Raw genomic sequence first — 22,840 nt, 5'->3', positions numbered from 1 at the left:
TGCCTTTATTCATAACTGTGCAGCTCTCACACTGCGACTCTGAGGGGTCAAGCACAGACACAATAACAATGAAAACTGCTGCATATACAGATTATTTTTGTTTTTGCAACCTCGTGTTAAGAATCTTGTTGCAATTGTTTAAAAGTTTGAATGACCGTAATAAACGGACCTTTGTCTTATTGAAACATTTACTTTGGACCTTTAAGATTTGTATTTGAGTACCCCTGATGTAGATGTTACAGAGAAGAGGCCCCAAGATGGAGCCTTGAGGTACCCCACATGTCATATTTGTCAACTCAGATGTGTATTTACCTATAGAAACAATGTTTTTTCTGTCCTTTAAGTAGGATTCAAACCAATTTAGAACTGTTTCCGAAAGTCCCACACAGTTTTCCAGTCGGTCGAGTAATATGTTGTGGTCAACAGTGTCAAACGCAGCACTGAGATCTAATAATACTAACACTGAAGTTCTGCCACTGTCTGTGTTTAAGTGGATGTCATTGAAGACCTTTACAAGAACAGTCTCAGTGCTGTGGTTTGGACGAAAGCCTGACTGGAACACATCGAAACAGTTATTTAAATGCAAGAAATTACTCAACTGTTGAAAAACAACTTTTTCAATGATTTTACTTAGAAATGGCAGGTTTGATATGGGCCTGAAATTGTTCATTACTGAAGCATCTAGATTATTCTTTTTTAAGAGCGGTTTAATGACTGCAGCTTTCAGGGTCTGTGGAACAATACCTGATTGAAGAGATTTGTTTACTATATGAAGTAGATCTGAGGCCATGCAACGAAAAACATCTTTGAAAAATCCTGTTGGAATAATATCAAGGCAGCAGGAGGAGGATTTCAGAAGTTGTATAATGTCCTCTAGGTTTTTATCATTAATCTGATGGAATTGTGTCATGGTGTTTGAATTGATATCAGGTGGACAAAGGAACAACACATTTGCTGTACCTGATGCAGAGGCACTGACTGCTTGTCTGATTTTCTGAATTTTGTCAGTGAAGAAGGAGGCAAAATCATTGCACGCCCTGGTGGATAGAAATTCAGAGGCTACTGACACTGGGGGGTTAGTTAGTCTGTCGACGGTAGCAAACAAGGCTTGTTTTTGGTAATGATGTCAGAGAAGAAAGACTGTTGTGCGTTTTTCAATTCCAAATTATAAAGGCCAAGTCTCTCTTTATATATTTCAAAGTGGACCTGGAGATTTGTTTTTCGCCACCTACGTTTAGCTTTTCTACACTCTCTTTTTTCTGCTCTCACAGTCATGGCCTTTCTCCATGGATATATTTTCTTCCCAGTCACTTCATTTACCTTAGTTGGAGCAATGGCATCTATAACATTTTTAATTTTTGAATTAAAATGATCTACTAGCTCATTTACTGAGATGTTAGCAGGGGCAAGTGTGGAAGAAAAATTCTGAGTAAACATTTCCCTAGTATTTTCAGTTAAATATCGCTTTGTAGTTACCTCTTTTTGAACATTTTTGTGAACAGAAATAGAGCTCTCAAAGAAAACACAAGAATGATCAGAGCTGCTGTAATTCAATGCAATCCCTCCCCATCGAGGCAAGCACTGTAATTCTCTCCGGTAGTCCACCAGCAGATGACAAACACCCACCTCTCCGCCTCTTCCAAGGGACGAGGGGACCGTGCGGCATAGTTTCAGTTAGATTTTCGCCAGTCAACATGTCCGTTAAAGTTGAAATCTTCCGGACAAAATAAGAAAAGTGCCGGTCAAAGGTCTTCTTTGTTATTTATTGAGCTTTAAAACAAATGAATAATGACTCTATATAATCACATTAAGAATAAAACACGGAGGACGGAGATCTCTTTTTCTCCCCCTCTTCTGACAGCCCAGCAGCTGATCTCAAAGCAAGCTCCCCTCTCCTGCAAGGGGGCGTGGTCAGCTGCATCTCATTTGCATTAAAGCTACATCACAGATTCAGCCCCTGCAAAAACAGGGCTGGAAAGAGAAAATAGAGCGAAATGAGGCATGGCTAAAATGCAGGATCTGTTTGGTATTTTGAAAAAAAAACTATATTTATATACTTTATAGGTATGGCCCTACAAAATATTGTTCAAATATAGCATGATAGTTCCACTTTAAACGAAACAATTAATGAATTAACATGCATATTAGCAGTATATTGGCCCTTTATTAGTCATTATAAAACACTTATTAATGCCTTATTCTACATGACCATATTCTACAAGTATAGCCATTAGTTGAGAGTTTTTCCTCAATAACCCTCTAATTAGTGCTTATTTATTGCAAGTAAGGAAGTTGTTGTACATTTGTTTTGGTATTAATATGCTCTGCTCAATATGGGCCTAATAAGACAGTAGTACCACAAGAATAGTAATTATCCCATAATAACACTTAACAAATATGATCTATTCTTATGTAACAAGACATGAAACTATAAGTGTTAATTAAGTCTAAACAACTCAAAATTAGGTATTTCTATCTAAGAATATGTTTTGGGGTATTGGCAGTTCAGCTACCAATAGCAAGGTGATATTGAACTGTATGTTTCATATTTGCACATTTATATTTTTGTAAAATGTATATTGAATTTTAGACAGGAAACCGGGTACAGGAAGTAGGAGAAAGTGAACTGAATAGCATGGCAGTAGACTGATACTAATTTCCCCTATGCAACCTAAAGAGTAAAAGGGTCAAGTCTGTCAGAAAGCAATGACGGTAAGTGTAAGTGTAAGCCTTAAGCCTCTTACACACCGAGCCAATTATCGGCGTCGATAGATGTCGGGCCGTCGATGAGCATTGTGTCGCCCTACTCAGATTGGTGTGTACTGTACCGTCCTGCACCGTTGTGTCTTTTCGGCTGTGCCGACACCTTCCGCTGCCGATTTGACATGTTGAATCGGGGGGCCGTCGGCCAAAGAAATTCTGATTGGCTGTTCAGCTTAGCGAATCAGTGCATGAGAAGAGAAACGGAAGTTAGGGAACCAAACAAACTATTAAGAAGGCAAATCTGAGATTTAATTTAACTCCAGCTCTCGTCACAGGTTCGGGAAAGCCCCATGAGCTTCTCGTTGTAGAGTGAAAATGGAACGCACACGCTATTTGTTGTTTGTTTATATCACGCAGTCTATTCCTCATCTCTCGGTGTATCACACGGTCTGTCTTCCGGTTGTTGCCTCTTTTGAATGACAAATACACACTACCGACGCCTGGTGATAAGGAGAGTTATTGCTACTCACGCATGCGCAGCTCGTACGTGCAACTTGGCCGTCGGCTGAAGTCTTTGCGGTGTGTTCCAGTGCGAAACATGACCAAGACGCAGGAGACGTGAGGCGATGTGAGCCGACGTTCCGTTGGGGTGTGTTCTTTGGTGTTCTTTGGTGTCAGTTTGGTGTGTAAGCGGTTTTACATAAACTCTGTTAAAAATCAGTTTTTATTAAGAAGTACAGACTGTATGTGTTCTCAGCCTTGGAGAAACTTGACATGTTTTGGTATGTGTCTGAACCTATCAATAGTGTTTTAATAAAACAGATATTTCAACGTGTGCTTACTTTGTTCATGTACTGTTGAGGTTCATTTCAGTAGTTGTGTGCTATAATGTATTTACAAAGTGTGAAGAGGAGGCAACTTTAGAATAGGGACCCGTTCAGGTCAATTAGAATCAAATTACTAGCTTATTGGTTATTGTGGTGGCGTTTTAATCCTTGTATACCATTTAATAGCCACCTCTATCGGGGTTGTGGGTTTTGATGCGCCTCTCTTTGTTTCCAAACAATTCAGCGGAGATCGTAGTTGAATCAGATGAGCTTTATTCACTGATCCACACGGTGCATACAGGAGGACACATTTCTTCGCTTCATAGTAACTCAAAAGTGTATCATTTTCCAAAGTAACAAAAAGAACACGGTCAAAAGACTTTTCCATTTCCCCCTCTATCACCCCCAGCTGTGTCCTATCAACCTACCATATATAGGCATAGCCATGCACGTGATACTGACGCACATATAACAAATAATAAGTGAGCCTTAAATTAATGCATTTTAAACCATAATGTGACTCACAAAAATAGCCAATAATTTACAGTATAATCTAATTTATATTATTATTAAGCCCAACATTCAGACAATAATAACAAAAGGTAAAATGGCTCTAACATACCAGCCCCTAATTGCTTATTACATAGCAATTACCAATAATAGTACATCAACAGAGTCATTTTAACAAAACATAACGTCCATCCGTAGCATATTTGTATACTTAAGTCCATAGTATATTGTATACTTTCAAGTCCATGTATATTGTATACTTTCAAGTCCATGTATATTGTATACTTTCAAGTCCATGTAAGACTAGTACTGGAGTGTGTAGGTCTAGTACTAATTGTCTGTAATGGTCTGCGTTCAAAAGGCAGCCTTTGATGGGGAGGGGGTAGGAGACCAAGAGTCTAGTCCTTTGGTCTAACAGTCAGAGGTGCACGTGACTGAAAGGCTAAGGCTTAGTAGGCTCAGTCTGTCGCCTCCAGGAGCAGACATAACTTAGTTATGGGTCTTTCGATCGTACTTGTCTTGGTTTTAACCAGGACACTCCTAACAAGTCCTTTTGAACCAGGAAGGGTCTTAACTACGCGTCCCAGGAGCCAAGTGTTCCTCGGTGCGTTCTCATCAATGATGACGACCAGGTCTCCGGGGGTGAAGTTTCTTTTGATAGTATTCCATTTGTGCCGTTCTTGCATCAAAGGAAGATATTCCCTGGTCCAGCGCTTCCAAAACAGGTCAGCAAGGTACTGCACCTGTTTCCATCTTCTCTGTGAGTACAGATCCTCTCTCTGAAAGAGTCCGGGGGGCAAGATTGGATTTGTTCTTAACTGAAGTAGGTGATTAGGTGTGAGGGGTTCAAGGTCGTTTGGGTCGTTTGTCACTGTTGTGATTGGCCTATCGTTCATTATTGCCTCAACCTCACACAAGGCTGTGTGCAGAGCATCATCATCCAATGTTTGTTCCTTCAGGACAGAATGGAGGATCTTTTTAACCAGTCGTATTAGCCTTTCCCACACTCCGCCATGGTGAGCTCCGGAGGGGGGATTGAATGTCCAATCAATTCCTTCTTTGAGTAGTGTTTGCTTGATTTTGTTGTTATCCAGTTGTTTTACAGACTCCTCCAGTTCCTTTTGTGTGCCGATGAAGTTGGTGCCTCGATCTGTTCTGATGCTCTTTATTGTGCCACGACGACAGATGAATCGACGAAGAGCGTTTATGCATGCAGCTGTATCCAAATGACTGGCAACTTCCAGGTGGACAGCACGGCTTACCAGGCAGGTAAAGATTACTCCCCATCTTTTGACATGAGCTCGGCCACGTTTCACCTCGATGGGTCCAAAATAGTCTATGCCTACATGAGTGAAAGGTGGAAGATCAGGTGTTATTCGATCAAGTGGGAGATCGGCCATTTTCTGCTCTCCAGCTCTAGCCTGTAGGCGTCTGCAAAACACACAGTTCTTTATGATCCTCCTTGCTGAAGAGTTAGCAGTGGATAGCCAGTAACGTTGATGGAGTTTGGAGAGCATGTGACCTCTTCCTGAGTGACCAACTTGATTATGGATGTGGCTTAATATCAACTTGGAGATATTAGAATGTTTCGGTAGAATCATTGGATGTTTGACCTCAGTTGGCATAGCCATCTTTCTAGTTCTTCCTCCAACTCTCAGAAGCCCGGCATCAATGATAGGGTCCAGCTTGTATAGGGAGCTTCCTCTATTGCACTGTTTTCCTTTTTCCAGCAAGGCAATTTCCTCTTTGAAATGCTGTCTCTGCTCGTGGCAAATAATGGCTTTTTCAGCATTTTCTGTGTCCTCTACTGAAAGTCTTAGTGCATTAGCTGTAGGCATATTGAGCAGAAGCATCTGATCCTTCAGTCTCTTTCCTTTATCCTGCCTTGCTCCAAGATCATTGGAGTCATCTTTTCTTTTTTCTCTCATCTGCAGGAGGATTGTCTTTAATTTCATTATCCATGCAACAGCTCTTTTTAGGTAATTCCATGAAGAATAATAGTCCAAGAGCTTACTTGTTGGAGTTTTTTCCATCTTACATGTGACAATGCTGGTGACAATCGCTTCTTTGCGTACTTCAGGGTCATCTGGAAGGAGAGAACCAAGTTCTTTTGGAATACTTGGCCATTGTGCTTCAGATTTCTTCAAGAATTCTGGACCCTGAAGCCATCCTTTTGAACTGTAAAAGGATTCAATGCTCAGTCCTCTTGAAGAGTCATCAGCGGGGTTGTTTTTGGTGTCTACAAACCGCCACTGGTTCACTTTTGTGAGGTTATGAATAACAGCAATCCGGTTTGCCACGAAAGTGTGGAACCTCTTAGTCCTGTTTCGAATATATTTCAGTACTGACTGGCTGTCAGTCCACAATACTGATTCCAAAAGCTCTCCTTGTAGCTCTGATCGAAGCATTTTGTCCATTCGTGCAGCCAATGTAGCAGCAGTGAGTTCCAACCTTGGAATTGTCATGACTTTTAGTGGGGTAACTCTTGATTTTCCCATCACAAAGGCTACGTGTACCTCCTCCATGTCATTGGTGAATCTCAGGTAACTTGCGGTACCGTATCCTTCTTCACTTGCATCACAAAAGGTGTGTAGCTGTGCAGTTTTCACTCTTCCAAAGTTCTTGGGTTTTACACACCTGTCAATTTGGAATCTTGCCAGCTGGTCTAAATCCTTGAGCCATTTCTGCCATGGTTTTGAGAGTTCCACCTGAATTTCTTCATCCCATCCATATTGGGCTTTACAGAGTAATCGAAGTATTTGCTTTGCCTTCAATATGAAAGGGGCGAGAAGACCAAGAGGATCGTACACAGAGCTGACAGTGGAAAGTATACTCCTTCTTGTAAGGGTTTTGTTGTTCACAGTCACACGGAAACTGAATATATCATTTTCAATGTCTCAGTACATCCCTAGTGCTCTTTCATGTGGCAGCTTATCCCTGTCCAGATCCAAGTTTTTCACCTGTTTAGCCTTGTCTTCATCAGGGATGGATTCTAGCACCACTCGACTATTACTTATCCATTTCGTCAGTTTGAATCCACCAAGGGAACACATTTCTCTGAGAGACCTAATAAGGCTTATAGCTTGATTTTCTCTTGCTAGCGACTTGAGGCAATCATCCACATAGAAATTTGATTTGATTGTTTCTGCCACTTCTCCATCAAATTTGCCACAGTTGTCCTCAGCTGTTCTTCGCAATGCAAAGTTTGCGCAGCTTGGAGAGGAAACAGCTCCGAAGAGATGGACCCTCATCCGGTATTCCTCCAGATTTGTGCTGGTTTCTCCTTCAGGCCACCACAGGAATCTCAGCAAGTTTATGTTCTCCTCGTTTACACGCACTTGGTGAAACATCCCCTCAATATCTGCCATAATGGCGATGGGCTCTTGACGGAACCTGAGTAGAACACCAATCAATGAGTTTGCCAAGTCAGGGCCCTGAAGGAGTACACTGTTGAGGGATTTGCCTTTATAGGATGATGCACAATTAAAGACCACACGGATCGTTTTTTTACGTTTATGATAGACACCATGATGGGGTATATACCACACTTTGCCGTTTTCCACATGTAGATCGTCCGATGGTACTTTCTCTGCATATCCTTTTTTGATAATGTCACTCATAAAGCCTTTATACTCAGCTGCATAGGTCTGATCCTTCTGGAATTTCCTTTTTAGTGACATTGCTCGTTGCTCTGCCATTTGGCGGTTGTTTGGCATGATAATGTGTGGATTATCTAGAGGAAGAGGTAAATTGTAGTGGCCATCTTTAAGAGAAACCGAGCTTGATACAATCTGCATGAACTTTCGGTCATCAGCTGACATTTGTCTTTCCTCTTCATACTCTTTCTCTGGAAAGTCGTTAATATATTGTCTTTCAATTAGCTTCTCAAGGTGAACAATTGAGATCCTGTTCACTAATGCCACAGGGGTTTCATCATCCAGATCTGTGGAAGCATTAAGTGGACCATTAACGACCCATCCTAACAGTGTTTTCACTGCATATGGGCCATTTCCTTGGCTATTTATAACTCTCCATGGTTCCATAGCCTTTGGAGTATTTACTCCAATAAGAAGTCCCACGTCAGCATCTATTTCTTTTATTTGGATGTCCTGCAGATAAGGCCATTTCTTGAGGTCCGCCCGGGTGAGAATGTTTCTTTTGGTAACAGGGATTTTGTTCTGAGTGTAAACCTTGGGCAAGTTTATATATGTGCCATCTTCCATATGTCCCACTTCTAGACCTGTTACCTCAAAACTCCTGACTGTTTTCTCTGTTCCCATCGTTTGAAGAAGGACTTCAGTTCTCCGTCCTCTAGCACCAAGCCGCCTCATGAGCCCTTCTGTGCAAAATGTGTCGGTACTACCAGGGTCCAGGAATGCACAGGTCAGTATGCTTTTATTTCCATGGCAGAGTTTCACCTTCACTGGCACTATGGCAAGTATGCTGTCTTTACCAGCCCCGATTCCTTCACCTTCTCCTACTGAAACAAGAGCACTGCTGATGGATGTCTCATCAGGCCTTGCTCCCCCACTCTGCTGCTCTGCCTTACCATGTTTAAAGTTCTCAGTTTCAGGCTTTGAAGATCTTTTAATGTGCAGAATAGTTGGGTGCTTAGCATGACAGATTTGACAGGTCATTCTCCTGTTACAGTTCCTGCTCAAGTGCCCCACCTTCAGGCAGCCAAAGCATAGTCCCTTCTCTTTCAGAAACTCAATTTTAGCTTCATGAGATACTGAATGTATTTTATGGCATTCAGCTAAAGGATGTTTACTTGTACAAAAAGTACATGAGGTGTCATTGTTAGTGGAGGAAATGTAGCTTTTAACAGGATATTTGTCTTCTTTGAGTTTCTCTGCACGCCTGTCTGACACTTTAGCCACTGTGGTTGCAAAACTGCTCCCTTTGCTGTTATTTCGATATGGATCAACAAGAGTCTTGGTCTTGAAAGCCGCCTTTGTACTGTTAAGTTGATCGGGAATGTCACCAAAGAGAGGGTCTTGAAGTATTCTAGCTTGTCTTTCAATAAATACAACAAGGTCAGGTAATCTTGCTCTTTCATGGCTCCGCTCCAGAATATCACAAGCTGCTGTTCTCCACTTCTCCCTTAGTTTGTAAGGTAGCTTTGAAAGAATGAGCCGTCGGTTGGATGGCAGGTCCAGCTCCTCCATGTTCTGCAGATCCCTCATTGCATTACAGCAGCCTCTCAGAAAAAGTGCATAACAGTGCAGTGACTTTCCATCCTCTGCCTTTATAGTGTTCCAGTTGAGAGCTTTTCCCATATATGCGCTTGCTATCTTGAGCTCATCTCCAAAATGCACTTTTAGCAGTCTCTTAGCTTCAGCAAAGCCACTATTAGCATCCATGTGAAGGCAGCTTCTCACCAGTTCCCTGCAGGATCCCGAAGTATATTGTTCCAGGTAATATAATCGATCCTGGTTACTGGTGGTTTTCTCCTCAATGCTATGTTGAAATGCCCTCACAAATATTTGATAATTCAGGGGATTGCCATCAAAGACTGGGATTTCCCTAGTGGGCAGTGATGCTTGTTTTTGTTGAAGTACAAGTAAATTAACAATGTCATTTTGTCTTTGCATCACAGTCAGGAAATTGTCATTAGTATTTGTCCCTGTAATTCCTGCATCTCTAGCTGTTTGTTGAGAGCTTTGATTTGCATTATCAATATTTTCTGGTGGTCTTGGTTGTTGGTGTATAAGCCTTTGAAGTGGTGTCTTGGGAATGGATCCGAACTCAGCAAAGGAAATTGGAGACGGCTCTGCATCCATTGACATATGTGTTTTTAATCTGTAGTCCTTTAAATAGTCATTCATGCCATCATATTTTCCTTGTGTTGGATTTTGTGAACCAGTCTCAAAGTGCTCCAGGACTTTCATTTTTGCATCAGATTCAGCTAGGCTGACTTCCATTTATATCCGTTGGGATCTAGCTTGCAGTTGAGCCTTTTCCATTTCAAGTGCATGCTTTTCCTTTAATCCTGCTGCCCGGGCAAGGAGGGCAGCTCTTTCTGTGGCCATTTTGAGGTGGATTGAAGAAGCAGAAGAAGTTGCTGATCCTGCTTTTGAGCTCCTCCTGGTTGATGCATTGGAAACACTGTCATGGGGTTCAATCAGTATCTGAGGATCCATTTGAGAGCTTTTCCACGTTTCCACATCCTTAAGGAAATTCGTGAATGCAGACATTTTTGGTTCATACCAATCTATTCTCTCAGTTTCCCTTATTTCCTCAGATAAAAGCATTTGAACAATTCCATGACATTCCATAAATTCATTGAGTAACATCTTGAACGTTGCAACAGCTTCATCCACCTTTTCCACATCTCCACCTCGCACCAGTAATGGGTTAATTTCATTCATTCTGCGGGTGCATGCTCCAAGTTTTCCTCTTCGCGATTGGCTGAGAGTTGTATATCTCTCCTCTGCCGCGGCAACCAGTAGCGTGGGGTGGGGAAAAATGTAGGGGAAGCCAATGTTTTTGGGTCGGGGGGGGGGGGGGGGTGGTCAATAACGTAACCAGATGAGTGATTACAGCGCCCGGTAACATTTTACACACATTTGTATCATACAGATGCAGGACTTACACACGCCTGTTATCTAAGCGACAGGTCCGCATGCACTCTCCAGCTGAAACTCTCTCGTCTTATTAATTTAAGCATTTTCTTATTAATTTAAGCATTTTCTTATTAATTTATGCCAACCTCCACCCACCAATGCAATACCAGCCGCTCAATGCGCAGTGCAGATTCGGTAATTAATAAATAAGAAGCATTCATTCACAAACTAAATCAGGAGACCTTTAAAGTTTTACGTTCACATCAAAGTATCAGTATGCGTTGTGTTGATAATGGACGAGACCCGCCGAGTCAGCGTAAAGTTGAGACGATCTCTGTTTAATGTCTGAATCTGATAACAGATAAAATGATCAGTTTTACATACATTTCCCTCAGTGACTCCTCTCATTGCTTGGAACGTTTACAAAAAGGGAAGAGGAAACGTGAGGGACACAATATATACAAAAAGTAAAATCACAAAGAAAGGAAATTAAAGTCCTCACAACAATAAACTCCTGAGCACAGCTCTCCGACCTTGCCAGGTATTTAACATTCAATAAAATGAAGAACACAGAATACAATAATATAAAACACAGAATGTGTGTGATTATACAAAATTAAATTAAATAAACCCCACTGCATATTTACATCTGTTACACTAACACACACTGCAAGTGCAGCAACAGTCCTCGTCTCTGTAATTAGTTCAGTCCGTAGTCCAAAAGTAACACAAAAATATAAACAATCTCATCTATTCAGGTGATCGGGCCCTATATGGCATGCTATCTGCGGTGCTGATTTTCGGATAGCAGCACCCTGTGCTAATTAAACAACTGCAATAAAACAACTACTTCAGACTGAACACCTGCAGCTAAATCCAGGCAAGCAATGCACAATAACCAACAGAACCACATCAGAAATTGCACACATAGCTACACGGGCAGTTCAGGCAACAGGTATGCACAGAGAGAAAGGGGTGTGCATTTCACTCACCCTATTTGAAGAGGAAGGCCATTCTCCTGTCTTTCATGGTAACGAAGTGGTCAATAACAATGTCATAGAACTTCCCAGCGGCCTTTAGGTCCTCCACAACAACAGAGTCAATGGATATTGTGGCTAGGTTGACAAGTCTGTCCTGTCCACACGTGTTCCTCAGATACGTTTTGATCCTTTTTAGACAGGAAAAGGAGCGCTCTGCTGATGTGCTGGTGGCTGGTATCGTGAGCATGAGCTGGAGCAGCTTGTAGACCTCGGAGAGTGTGCCCTGTAGGTCATCCTCAATAAGAAGCTGTATCAGCTCTCCTGGTGGCTTGTGAAACAACCTGTTGTTGTACAGCGTGTGCAGCTCATTCCTTAACTTCTGCTCATCAAAGAATGGATACGTGTTGATCAGCTGAGCCAGCTCACTGCTGGGAAATGCATCAGGGTTGCAGAACGATGTGAATGATGTGTGTTCCAGTATCCGAAAAAAGTGCAGGTGCTCCATATCTGCAAATCTTTGGGTCATGTGCAACACTATGCCGTCAACAATCTGGAAGTAAAGACGCCGGAAAGACACAACCGTTTCCTCGTCTCCTTCTTGGTGCTGGTTAAACCCTTGCTCCAGGTCGTCCCAGCCGCGGCGACGTCGTTTACGTCGGGGCACAGGATCGCCGACTGCTTTGACCGTGTCATCGTAAATGCGACTGAATGTCTCATCTGTTCTTGTGGCTTTGAGAGCGCTGAGAGTGCTCATGATCCGATCCTGGCATTTTTTTATGTCCGCCGTCTTGCTTTGCAGAACCTGGAAGAGTGGTTCTGTGAGGCCGAAAATGGACTGAAAGACCCCGAGCAGGAAGGTGAAGTCAAAATCCTCAAGTTTTTGCTTCAAGGAAGCACTCTGTGCAATGGTCTCTTTGTCCCATCCCGGCTCTGTCATTATCCTGTCAAAAGCGATACAGAGCGACCCGCGTCCTTCATGGATGGCGTGTACTGCGCGGCTTTTAAAATTCCACCTCACAGCAGAACCCCCTGGTACACGCACAGCTCGATCAACTTCAGACAGTAGTGCTGATCTCTTACATGAACGTGAGAAAAAATTGTGGAAGGCATCGAGATTGGCAAAAAACAGTTTGGCTGCTTGGATGTTGTTTGTGCCTTGTGCTAAAACCAAATTTAATTTGTGAGCATAGCAGTGGATGAATAGCGCATTGGGGCAGTGTGCTTTCACTAAAGCCTGAACGCCACCGTGCTGTCCACTCATGCAGCTTGCTCCGTCATAAGTCTGACAAATCAGTTTGTTTGTTGGGCTGTAGTTCCCGATGGCTCTCATGACAACTGATGTTACAGCTTTTGCATCTCTTTCTAAACTGACATCAAAAAAGCCGAGGAAACGTTCACACACACTGCCTTTTTCATTCACATATCTGATTATGATAGTGAGTTGGCACTTATTGGAGATGTCTGATGTGTCATCCACTTGTACAGCAATGAAAGGAGAAATGTGTATTTCTTTATCAGTCTCATCCTGGATACAATGAGCTATGCTCTCAATTATGTCATTTTGTATGGTGTTTGACATACCACTGAAGACTGTTGACGATCCCAAGTGCTCCGCGAGTGCAGTGTCAAACTCTGCAAATGCACGTACCAGCTCTACAAAATTGCCCCTGTTAGAGCTGCCAGCGGCCTCATTGTGTCCCCTGAATGCTTGCTCTTGACGTGCAAGGTACAGGGCAGCAATGATGAGTTTCCTCAGAATATCCCGGTTCTTTTTTACTTGTTCGTTGTGCTTCTTTGTGCTAATGGTTCTTGCTACATCCAGAGCCTCGTCAATCCTGACGCGTCCAAAAAGCTTTAATTTCACAGCACAATCTATATGATTTTTAGATTTACCGTGCCTCTCAATTGCCCGTGACAGGTTGGCAAGGTCGATGAATCCTGAAGTTGCCCAAGGATTGTTCAGGGAGCACGAACCCTTGTCAAAAAGAAGACATGGCCAGCAAAATAGACGCTGAAGTTTAGCGCTTCCAGTTAGCCACTCCGTGCGGACATAATTGTCCTCATTGAACGTCCGATTAGATCCCTTATTCCTCTGTGTACACAGCTCGAGTGTGGGCGTTGTCCTGCCATCTGCTTTAATTTTTAGTTGCTGCTGTAGCGGAAGTTTAGTGAAGTTATGCTTAATTAAGTACGCCAAATCTCCTCCCTCCATAATGCTTCATTTGCTTGATCATTTCTAACGGCGGTGATGACAGTTACAGTATTCAAATTGATGTTGATGTGATTGGATGGCAGTGTCCAATCAAATCGCCAGCCGCCAGCCGCCCCTGAAGGGAAGCTAGAGGCGGCTGGCTTCCCCTGGCATGGCCCTGACCAATCACAGGTTGGCAGGGGCATCACGTGGGCCTCATCTGATTGGTTAATCCCTCAATTTTTTTTCACCAAGGGAAGCTAGATTCTGCTGGCCTCCTCTCGCAACAGTGAATGCAATCTACTGTTTCACCATGACATCTAGAGGGGCGCTGTTTCACTCTTTGTAAAATACTCAATGAGAATGGGGGAGAGACGGAGAGACGGTCCGGCAGGAACACACAGGAAAGTAGAATTACAGAAACAAAACAAAGTGTTTTTATTTATTTATTTAAGTTATAACTACAATCCGAAAAAACAGGGGAAGCCTGGCTTCCCTTGGCCTCCGGGAGAAAACGCCACTGGCGGCAACATCAGCTGGAGGTATATCAGGATCCATGGTTTATTTAATTTTTTCTTCACTTAATCCACATGAAATAAAGTCATTAATATTTCCAAGAACAGCTCTTCGCGAGTCCTGTTTTTGTGCCAAATATTCCTTTAACGTCAGCTTCCTGGCTGCGTGATAGTTCGTTAATGCATTTCATTGTTTAAGCATTCCAACAGCAATTGCGGATTATCTTCAGTAAGCATCAGGATATCACAGGATGGATTTCCCGTTTCGTTTTGTCAAACATCCGTAACTATGCACACATCAGTACTTGCATTGTTTGACGAAGCGATCCCGTTGTAAACAGCGTCTCATTCATAAGTTCCGGGCCGGCGTGGTTTACTCACGGCCTCCTCCTCGGCACTTTAGAACGTCCGTTCGCTGTTTCCAAAGCAGAGCTGGAATCCACACGAATCCTGTGCTTGTCCTTCGAAGTCTTTATCCACAGTTTACGAAGTCTTTTGACTATTGTGGTGGCGTTTTAATCCTTGTCTACCATTTAATAGCCACCTCTATCGGGGTTGTGGGTTTTGACGCGCCTCTCTTTGTTTCCAAACAATTCAGCGGAGATCGTAGTTGAATCAGATGAGCTTTATTCACTGATCCACACGGTGCATACAGGAGGACACATTTCTTCGCTTCATAGTAACTCAAAAGTGTATCATTTTCCAAAGTAACAAAAAGAACACGGTCAAAAGACTTTTCCATTTCCCCGTCTATCACCCCCAGCTGTGTCCTATCAACCTACCATATATAGGCATAGCCATGCACGTGATACTGACGCACATATAACAAATAATAAGTGAGCCTTAAATTAATGCATTTTAAACCATAATGTGACTCACAAAAATAGCCAATAATTTACAGTATAATCTAATTTATATTATTATTAAGCCCAACATTCAGACAATAATAACAAAAGGTAAAATGGCTCTAACAGTTATGAACAAGACTTCACTTTAAAATAGGGAACATATTCTTAGGTAGAAATACTTAATTTTGAGTTATTTAGACTTAATTAACACTTATAGTTTAATGTCTTGTTACATAAGAATAGATCATATTTGTTAAGTGTTATTATGGGAGAATTACTATTCTTGTGGTACTACTGCCTTATTAGACCCAAAACTCATGTACAACAACTTCCTTACTTGCAATACATAAGCACTAATTAGAGGGTTATTGAGGAAAAACTCTCAACTAATGGCCTATTACTTGTAGAATATGGTCATGTAGAATAAGGCATTAATAAGTGTTTTATAATGACTAATAAAGAGCCAATATACTGCTAATATGCATGTTGATTAACATCTAGTTGATGGTGAATTTGTGTACCTTAATATAAAGTGTTACCTAATTGTTAAATGCAAAGCTAACCCATGCAATCTGCTGGAGGCCCTCAACCATGCTTAGCTTTGCTCCCTTTGTTGTTTATCCAACGTTCTTCAAAATGCATATGAACAAAGGAGAAGTGTTCAGTTCACTGCTGGCATGCATATCGTACACTTCTCATTTGATAAATACCATGAATGTATATACTAACCTGTGAGAAAGCTGTCACTCAGTGCACGCTTCTGTTTTCTGTAATAAAAAGCAAGCCACACTGCACAACCATCTGTCAATCTTCCTGTTATCTAAATTTGTCAAAATTGGTTTTTGACCCCTTGTGAAGAACACACACACACACACACACACACACACACACACACACACACACACACACACACACACACACACACACACACACACACACACACAGACACAGACACAGCCATCTGCTGCTGTAATGAGCATGGTTGAGCACCGCCATTTTCAGTATCAATCTTCCAGGCTACATATGTCAGGCAATGCCATCCAGAAACGGTGCGCAGGGGGGGCCTTAATGGTTGCCAAAGTATGAATTAATTAGCACCATGTCCGAGGGTTGTCATTCACTTCTCACAATTATATAACCCTCTTCACTCTAACAAGACCTCGATCTATGGTAGTAGTATTATACATGCCGCTTTCGTTACATTAGTATGCATGAAAAGTGACAGGTGGCACGCCCCCAATTATGCAAATGAGCTAAGTCCGCCTCCCATTGTTCGAGATCCTTTGATGTGAGGGGTGAGGTGTTATAACAGGTAGGTGTGAAAAAAAACCCTGTGTAGTGCCTTTATTGTCTAATCCTTTGATGTGAGGGTTGAGGTGTTATAACAGGTAGGTGTGAAATGCCCCCCTGTGTAGCGCCTTTGTTGTCTAATCCTTTGATGTGTTGATTAAGGCAGTCTCTTTGAAGTTATTCTGTCTGGCCCCTGTCCCCTCAGAGCCCTTTGTTGTCTAATCTAATTAGCCTTTGATGTTTGTCCTTTGATGTGAGCGTTGAGGTGTTATAACAGGCCGGTGTGTTCTGATGTTAATCTAGGTGTCTCTTTGAAGTTAGGAGTGAGACTGTCTAGCCCCCGCCCCCTCACAGCCCAGGCCTCTCCCCCTTTCTCCACCCCTTCCTGTCACACGATATGAGGCCAGCAGATAGTCGGGGGTGGAATTATGTAAAAAAAAGAAATCCATGCAGACTAATGCATTTCCACTCACCAAGTCACGGCCCGTCCACACAGCGGCATGCGTTGAAGCTTCCAACACTTCTGCCCATTCACTTTGAATGGGGTGAAGTCACTTTTAGCCGAACTGCATTTTGGGAAGCGACGTGGAGCGTTGCTGGCATTGCTCGCTTCAAAAGTTGAGCAATGTTCAACTTTTGACGCCTCGACGGAGGCGTCAGCCAATCGAATCATATGCCAGTACAAGCTCTAGCCAATCAAACCGCGTGCTTGTGTGTCTGGGGCGGGAGATTCATGTGATTGGTTGTTGGTCGAGTGTCAGACACGCCGGCAAGGGTCAACGCACGCCGCTGTGTGGACGGGCCGTCACCTTTCAAAAAAAAGAAAAATGGCCAAGAGACGCCTCGATATGGGTTTAATCAGCGAGACGCCTGTGACAACTTACCGCCATCCGTCCGGAGCGCCAGTCAAGAAACAAATGCAGCATCTGTGCGGGGTTCAGACGCCTCCAGCAGAAGATCTGTGCACAAACTTATCTCGTGTCCTCTTTGGTCATGTGCGCACGTTCATGTGTGTTGGAGGAGGGGCTCTGTGAGGAAGTGGCAGATTTTTTTTCCCGGTTATGTATTTTCAAATACGTAAAGAGGGAAATAATCATTTATCCTATTGCCCCATGATCTTTGTCTTTTTTATTATTTAATTACTTCACACAACTATAAGGAAGCCCAATATGAAGTTATGTGAGGTTGTATGGGGGTAATATTAGAATTTGCTGGATGCAACAAAAAAGGTTTGACTGGTGAAAAAGACTATCACTTTTACAGATGACTCCGCCTCCCCCTCAACATAACAAGTCCCGCCCTCCTCACCAGATCATTTAAAAGTAAGGACCCCTCAAGGACATTCGTTGAACACTAACCATGGATCTGAGAAAAAACAAGTCTCTCCCCGCGAGTTGCAGCCTGGAACAAACGCCTGGAGGACCCCCATAATCTCCAACAATCTGCACACCCGAGCTCCACGGCTATGCTGATGGCTGGCTGGATATGTATCTACCTCCATCTACTCCACCCGAGTCTCAACCCAAGTCTCCAGGGGAATCAACAACTTATCCCGCAGCAGGCGTTGATTCGCCATACTTTCCTTATGCTCCAGAGGGTAATGCTACAGAAGGTGAAAGGACAGCTTCCTTCCTGAATACGGTAAAAGCTGTAGTGATTCATCTGCTGGATAGGGTCTTGCATCTGTACAGAAAGGAAAAATGTTACGGATATCAAGTCGATCATCCCAGTCAATTGCAACACGAGTGTTCGTTTCCGACCGAAGAATACTATCTGGATCGGAACTATGATGAAGTGGTAAAGAGACTGTGGACTGTTCGTTTCATTCCAGCCATTCAGGACGCTCTGCACCCGGTCCACCTTCATGTCTCGGGGAAGAGGGTCATTGGAGCTGCCGAGGCGATTCTGCACAATCTCAGAAACACCAGACTCTTTGAGGCTAAAATCGAGAAGCTTTACGACCAGCTTGTAGAGAACGACGAGACCCAGCTGAAGAATATAAGAGCAGCTTGGGACTTTTGGCAGCAATAGGAAGAGTTTGATACTTTTTCGTTAAAGTATGTTTTTTTATTTTATCTGTTTTATTTTTATTTTACTTGATCTAGTGTGTCCTTCCTAAAAATCATGTTTTTTAAATTGTTTTTAATTCTCTGCTTGGAGAAAATGTTTTTTGATACATGTGACAAATCAATAAAATGCGTTGTAAGAAAAACTGTTGTACTCATTACCTCATCGGGGCAGTAACAGGGAACATGTCTGAGGAACGTGTCATGCAAAGGGTGTATTACACTCCTTCTAATCCAGGGAGTTTAGAGGGCGTTGACAAACTCTATAGAGCTGTACAGAATGAAATGAGTAAACAAGTAAATGTAGAGAAAGTCAGAGAATATTTATCTGAGCAGGATGCATATACTTTGCAAGCCGGCTAGGGTGCATTTTGTAAGAAACAGAGTTTTCGTACTCAGACCGCTACAACAATTTCAAGCAGATCTTTGCGATATGCAGTCACTGTCCAAATATAATGATGGTTTTAATTATTTGTTAACAGTCGTAGATGTATTTTCGAAAAAAGCCTATGCTCAGGCATTAAAGAAGAAGACGGGTATAGAGGTTACCAAAGCCTTTGATACAACACAGTCATATTCCTAAAAAGATACAAACAGACGCAGGGAAATAATTCTTTAACAAAGTTTTTCAAGCCTTATTGAAGAAACGAGGTATTGCACATTATGCAACAGCCAGTGATATGAAGGCATGTGTGGTAGAGAGATTTAACCGTACGCTGAAAACTAAAATGTGGAGGTATTTTACAGCTAAAAACACTCATAGATATATAGACGTCTTACCTGAACTAATTGAAAGTTACAATAATAGTTATCATCGAAGTATTCAAATGACACCAATGCAGGTGACCAAGGAAAATGCGGCTCAAGTGTTTCGTAACCTGTATACCCCCCTCTAGCCATCGTAAAAAAGCTGCTGCCAAAATGAACTTTAAGGAGGGGGAGCTTGTAAGGATATCCAAATTGAGAGGGGTATTTGATAAAAATTATGAGCAGAGTTATACGGACGAATTATTTACGGTGTCTGAAGGCTTACCTCGTCTACCACCTGTTTACAAACTCAAAGATTATGATGGAGAAGAGATCAAGGGGACTTTTTATGAAAAATAGTTACAAAAAGTGAAGATATCTAGTGATAAGGCTTTTCAAGTGGAGAAAATTCTAAAAAGGCGTGTGGTGAGAGGGAAAAAACAAATGTTTGTATGCTAGAAGAACTGGCCCGAGAAATTCAACAGCTGGGTTGATGCTGGCGAAATCAAAGATGTATAAAAACAAACAGACTCAACGCTCAGTCCTTCATTACAGCCATGGAGATAAATGAAGGGTTCTACATTACGCTGCCGTCCAATGCCAGCCTTGATGTATTTCAAAACAATACAAGCTCTAGTTATCAGGTGAACCTGGCACAACCTTTACACTTGGATGGTTTGTGGCAGGTCGCCATGACAGAAATGTCATACCCACACACCTGGTATAACATACCTTTGGAAGTAGCCTGTTTTGAATGGATAAAGAAATCAAAATCCCCCGTGATAGTGAGCAAAGTAAGGATTCAAATGTTTCGAGGGGGCTACTATAGTACTATAAATCAGCTCAAGGCTGAACTGGAGTCCTGCTTCAGAAAAATTGACCGTAGATATAAAAGGAACATTCGGCGACACCATCACCCAGTATTTTAGTCCTGCGTATTACTTGCCGGTAACAAAAACGCACATCGAGAATATACAGATAGAGATCAAAAACGACCAGAACGAACCAATAAAGTTAACCTATGGTAAGAGTGTAGTGAAACTTCATTTCCGACCTTCAAAAGCCGGGCAATATTTTGCAAAACGATGATTCATCACGACCCCCAACGTTTTGTGAGCTACTACGAAAATAAAGCGGGAGGATCATTGCCTGGTTTTTATGGTGCACCGGTCATGTACGGCCGCGGCATTGGCTCTATATTTTTGAGATTATTTCGTTTTGTAGCACCTCTGGTGAGAAAGGGGTTCGCCATAGCTAAACCTCATCTGAAATCGGCGGCCAAAAATATTGCATCAGATGTTATCAGTAAGGCGGTCCATACATTTGGCCGCCAATCAGATCAGGGGTCTCAGGGAGGAGCCGGGGGTCTGATGGTTTTAGCAAGAAGGGCCAGGAAGAGACCTCCAGGAAAACAGGTTCCGGCAGGTGTTAAAAAAGGAAAGCACTCAGCCAAAAGAAAATCATTAGGGAAAAAACACCCTCGGAGAAGGAACGTATTGGGGAGAGATATATTTTAGAGTGTTAAATATGGCTCTTTTACATCACAAATCTGCTGAATGCAGCATGGCAGAGCTGGATTTATTTTCTGCTCCCATGACGCAGCTTTCTATCGATGAAAAACACTACACAAAGGTCCTTCCGTTGTCTGCCATTACAGAGGACGGACCCATTGAATTTTTCATTCCCGGGGACGGGGATAAATACCTAGATCTGAATGACACCTTGATGCATCTCAGGATCAAAATAACCAACGCTGATGGGACTAATATGGCAGCTGATGCCCCCGTGGCCCTCGTTAATTATCCTCTGAATACAATTTTTAGTCAATGCAACGTTATTCTAGGGGACAGGCTGATTTCTCAGTCCAGCTCGACTCATCCTTACAGAGCGATGATTGAAACGCTATTGAATTACTCTGATTCTACTTTAAAAACTCAGTTCACTGCCGGCTTATTTTATAAAGACACCGCGGGAGCTATGGACTCTGTAGTGATCGCCAATGGGCCAAACAAGGGTCTAGTAAAGAGAGCTATATTCACAGCTGAATCTCGAGAGCTTCATCTGATGGGGGCCCAACACACAGATATATTTTTCAGCGAGAGGCTTCTCCTGAACTCTGTAGATTTGAGAATCAAACTCACTCGATCTAATGATGCCTTTACTCTCATGTGTGCAAATGACTCTACATACCGTCTAAAAATACTGGGGGCTTCACTTTTTATCAAGAAAGCCACCATCTCCCCTGCAGTGCGTTTAGGTCATGCTGCGGCTCTGATGAGAGGTAACGCCCTCTACCCTTTATCTCGGGTGAATATCAAAACATACAGCATCCCGGTGAATTCCAGAATATGCAACCAAGAAAATCTCTTTCTGGGTAATATGCCTAAATACATAGTATTGGGTATGGTAAATCACGAAGCCTTCACCGGAAGGAGACCGCTTTCACCTTTTAATTTCCTTCATAATGATATGGAATATCTGGCTTTGTGTCAGGACGGTAGACAAGTACCGGCCAAAGCATTCCAACCTCAATTTAACCGGGGGTCTTCAGTCAGAGAGTTTTACAACATGTTCACTGCTACAGGGAGACACATGAAAGACTTGCCTCTGAGTATTGACCAAGAGGATTTCGAACAAGGATACTCATTATTCGTATTTAATCTCACTGCAGCCGAAGATGCTGACGCACTGTCCCCCATTACAAGCGGTAGTTTAAGACTGAGATTCATAGTACCGCTACCACAGACTACAACTTTAATCGTATATTCCTGTTTTGATTCAATTCTGGAGATTAATTCAAAACGTCAAGTGTTGGTAGATTATTACTAAGAAGATTACAACATGAATAATCATCAATTGGACAGTCTCCTACGTCATATGGTGGGGGACTCTTTTGGTGGGGTGTGGGCGTCAGATCAGCTAACCCGAGTAAAACAATTATTTAGATACCCTGTATACATGATTGTAAACACCCACCCCTCCCACATGCCCGGAGAACACTGGCTAGCAGTGACTTTAGAGGAGGACGACGTGGGGAGTTTTTTTTATTCTTTCGGATTTCCCCCCTGATTTTAGTCATTACCTGAAAAGCAATGTAAAACTATTTTATACCATAACCGGCAACTTCAGAATGTCATGTCTACAGCCTGTGGTCAACACTGTGTTTTTTATCTATGCAAAAGAGCGTCCGGGTTGTCTTACGAAAATGTGTTCTCTCTGTATCAAGATGATGTGGTAAAAAATGATGCTGCTGTAACGAATTTTGTGAAAAAATACCAACGGTGTGAGAGACGTCATAAAGACACTAATTTTAACCACAGTGTTTGTTCTCTACAAATGTTTAAAGATTGTTACAAAATGTAGAAAATAAAAAGGTCTGAAGACAAAATTAATTCAGATGACTGTCTTTATTAGGAAAACAAAATATAATACAACTTTAGGGGGTAAAATGTAACCAGTTGGGACTTAATATTCTATCTTTCCTTATTATTTTCTTCTTAAGCGGGGTACTCAGAGGTTCTTCCTCCTCTGCGGTGTCTGGGGTTCCTGTCACCTCCCAGCTGAGGGTCGTAGGAAATGATTTATTATTTGTTCTTC

General features: G+C 42.4%; 3 protein-coding genes across 3 annotated transcripts in view; 1 reads left to right on the top strand and 2 right to left on the bottom strand.

The window, feature by feature from the left end:
- The window catches only part of LOC117545952 (inactive N-acetylated-alpha-linked acidic dipeptidase-like protein 2), a 1,067,198-nt gene that overhangs the window by 907,709 nt on the left and 136,649 nt on the right, over positions 1 to 22,840 (top strand). The window lies entirely within an intron of this gene.
- LOC117545954 lies at positions 3,787 to 7,747 on the bottom strand. Its single transcript, XM_034216001.1, has 2 exons — positions 4,338 to 7,747; positions 3,787 to 4,287 (listed from the first exon to the last, which is right to left on the bottom strand). Exon 1 carries the CDS (start codon positions 6,563 to 6,565, stop codon positions 4,499 to 4,501), a length of 2,067 nt encoding a protein of 688 aa, XP_034071892.1. The 5' UTR covers positions 6,566 to 7,747; the 3' UTR covers positions 3,787 to 4,287; positions 4,338 to 4,498.
- Positions 3,787 to 10,471, bottom strand: LOC117545953. The gene is made up of 2 exons (XM_034216000.1): positions 7,801 to 10,471; positions 3,787 to 7,754 (listed from the first exon to the last, which is right to left on the bottom strand). The coding sequence occupies exons 1-2, from the start codon at positions 9,962 to 9,964 to the stop codon at positions 7,711 to 7,713; spliced, it is 2,208 nt and encodes a 735-aa protein (XP_034071891.1). The 5' UTR covers positions 9,965 to 10,471; the 3' UTR covers positions 3,787 to 7,710.

Source organism: Gymnodraco acuticeps, unplaced genomic scaffold, assembly GCF_902827175.1.
Source record: "Gymnodraco acuticeps unplaced genomic scaffold, fGymAcu1.1, whole genome shotgun sequence".
NCBI classification, from domain to species: Eukaryota; Metazoa; Chordata; class Actinopteri; order Perciformes; family Bathydraconidae; genus Gymnodraco; species Gymnodraco acuticeps.
This window is presented reverse-complemented; position numbering and strand designations above follow the sequence as displayed.

Bases quoted from the DNA above. Each gene is read 5' to 3' on its own strand.
- LOC117545954 (XM_034216001.1), bottom strand. From the start codon at position 6,565: ATGGAGGAGGTACACGTAGCCTTTGTGATGGGAAAATCAAGAGTTACC.
- LOC117545953 (XM_034216000.1), bottom strand. From the start codon at position 9,964: ATGGAAGTCAGCCTAGCTGAATCTGATGCAAAAATGAAAGTCCTGGAG. The intron at 7,755-7,800 runs GCCACTACAATT...ACACATTATCAT, and splicing joins CTCGGTTTCTCTTAAAGATG to GCCAAACAACCGCCAAATGG.